General features: G+C 62.1%; 1 protein-coding gene across 1 annotated transcript; it reads right to left on the bottom strand.

The window, feature by feature from the left end:
- AVPR1B (arginine vasopressin receptor 1B) lies at window positions 1-1,996 on the bottom strand. Its single transcript, XM_017832077.1, has 2 exons — window positions 1,042-1,996; window positions 1-308 (listed from the first exon to the last, which is right to left on the bottom strand). The coding sequence occupies exons 1-2, from the start codon at window positions 1,994-1,996 to the stop codon at window positions 1-3; spliced, it is 1,263 nt and encodes a 420-aa protein (XP_017687566.1).
- Window positions 1,997-2,290: the final 294 nt, after the last annotated feature.

Here is a 2,290-nt window from a genome sequence, read left to right as displayed (position 1 = left end):
TCAGAGCGTGCCCGACTCTGTCACCCCCTCCTCGCAGGGCGGGTACAGCTCCCTGGCACTGCCCCCGTGCAGGGGGAGGCTGGCAGGGCTGGCGTGGTGGCTGTGGCTCAGGATGGTGGTTTTCCTGCTGCAGAGGCTCCCGGTGGAGGCGGGTCTGCGCAGCCCCGCCCAGGGGCCGCCCCGGCAGCGCAGGCATCGCGCGGCGTCCTGGAGCAGGTGCCCGCTGAAGAACATGTAGATCCAGGGGTTGCAGCAGCTGCTGAGGCTGGCCAGCAGCATGGTGAGGCTGAAAGCCACGTTGGTGGACTCTGGGGAGGCAAGAGGGAGAGATGAAACCTCCACAAGGGCTGGGCAGCGTCGCAGTGGGCAGGATCTGGGGGCTTTCTTTGGTTTGGGCACTTGTCCTTTGTCCCATTCCCATCCCACCTCACTGGCATTCCTTTGGGTAGGAGGGTCTGCAGTGTGCAGGCAGAGCCAGGCTCTACCCTTGGCAGAGGGTTCAGGTGGGTGATGTTCTGCAGTGGGGATGTTCCAGAGCACATCCTCAGGGAGCCTTCTGGGAGGTGAGACCCAGCAGCTTTTGGATCTTCCTGCAGCCTGTCTGCTGGCCAAAGCATCTCCCAGAGGAGTTTTGACCTTGGATAAAGTTCCTTCTACCCATGGACAGGCTAGGAGAGCTACTGAAAATTTCCAGGGGGAAAAAAATTAATCAACCCATGAAATCAGAAACACACTCAGGAAACCTCTGTGAATTCCTGCATGAGGGAAGGGACGTGGCACGGGTGTTCCCACATCTTTGCCAGTCCCTGTGGATGATGGCCAGAAAGCATTATTTTTCAGTGGTTTTTCTGATGAAAGGAATGATTTGACTCTGGGGAGGAAACCTGTAGCCTTCCCTGTGATTTTTTTAAAAAATGACAGAATAACAGACAGCTCTTGTTTTGAGTTTGGGAAAAACTCAGCAGATCCATGGGAACAGAGCGTGTTCCCAAGGCTCTGCCCACACCCTGTGCAGCTCCCCCCATGCCCACCAGCACTCACCATCATCAGGAGCATCCTCATCCCACACTGACCACATCTGCATGCTGAAGAAGGGCGCCCAGCAGGCCACGTAGGCGGCCACGATGACGAAGGTCATCTTCACCGTGCGGATCTTGGCGCGGGAGATGGTCCTCACGCTGCTCACCCGAGAGGGCTGCCCGCCCTTCTCCGGGGGGCAGGGGGCAGGAGGGGCAGCCCCTGCGGACCCCCCCGGGTTGGGGGCACCGCTCTGGGTCTTGCCCTTGAAGTTCTTGCAGATCTCGTGGCAGATGAGGCCGTAGCAGACGGTGAGGACGCCGACGGGCAGGATGAAGATGCACAGCGTGGTCCAGGTGATGTAGGCGCGGGCTCCCCACGGGTACCTGAAGTCTGCCCAGCAGTCCAGCACCCCCGAGCCCGGGCGGACCTCCCGCAGGGAGAAGATGAACACCTGGGGCAGGCTGAGCAGGCAGCTGAGCAGCCACGTGGCCCCGATCATGGCGTAGGCCTGGCGGGTGGGCTGCTGCAGGGTGTGCAGCGGGTGGCACACGGCCAGGTAGCGGTCCAGGGTCATGGCGATGAGCATGTAGGTGGAGGCGAACATGCTCAGCACCTGCAGGTACTTGACGGCCCTGCAGAGGGGGTCCGGCCCCAGGAAGCGGTAGGTCACCTTCCAGGCGAGCTGCGGCAGCACCTGGAAGAGCGCCACGGCCAGGTCGGTGAGCCCCAGGTGCAGGATGAAGAGGTGCATGCGGCTCATCTTCCTCCTCAGGCGGTACATGGCCAGCAGCACCCCCGCGTTGCCCACGGTGGCGATGGCCAGGATGGTGCCCAGCACCCCGACCTCTGCCTTGGCCAGCTCCTCGTCCCGGGTGTGCAGCAGCGTCAGGTTGGGGTCCCCCGCCAGGCCCAGCAGCCCCTGGCCGAGCCCAGGCCGGCTGTGGGGAGTGCTGTTCCCACCCCAGCCTGGCTCCATCCCTTCGGGAAGCTGTGCAGGAGCGCAGGCAGCTCCAATGCTCCTCTTCAATGCCCGTTAACCCCTTCCCTGTCCCCCCAGGGCTGAGAAATCAAAGTTGGTGCTTCCCCTGAGCACCAACTCCTGTGCCCCTGCCTGAGGGCTGGATGTGCCTCCTCCAGCTGTCCCCAACACCGGGACACCTTGTCACCTTCAGCACCACACCAACCCTGCGTCGAGCACCTGCAATTCCCTCTCTGCCTGTGCTGCTCTGGAAGAATATTCCCGTGGAGCAGAGAGGTGCAAGAGCCCCTG

The sequence above is a fragment of the Lepidothrix coronata genome, unplaced genomic scaffold, assembly GCF_001604755.1.
Source record: "Lepidothrix coronata isolate B3197 unplaced genomic scaffold, Lepidothrix_coronata-1.0 Scaffold199, whole genome shotgun sequence".
NCBI lineage: Eukaryota > Metazoa > Chordata > Aves > Passeriformes > Pipridae > Lepidothrix > Lepidothrix coronata.
The sequence above is the reverse complement of the archived record's forward strand: the minus strand, read 5'-3'. Positions and strand labels throughout refer to the sequence as shown.

Bases quoted from the DNA above. Each gene is read 5' to 3' on its own strand.
- AVPR1B (XM_017832077.1), bottom strand. From the start codon at position 1,996: ATGGAGCCAGGCTGGGGTGGGAACAGCACTCCCCACAGCCGGCCTGGG. The intron at 309-1,041 runs GTGAGTGCTGGT...TTGCCTCCCCAG, and splicing joins TGAGGATGCTCCTGATGATG to AGTCCACCAACGTGGCTTTC.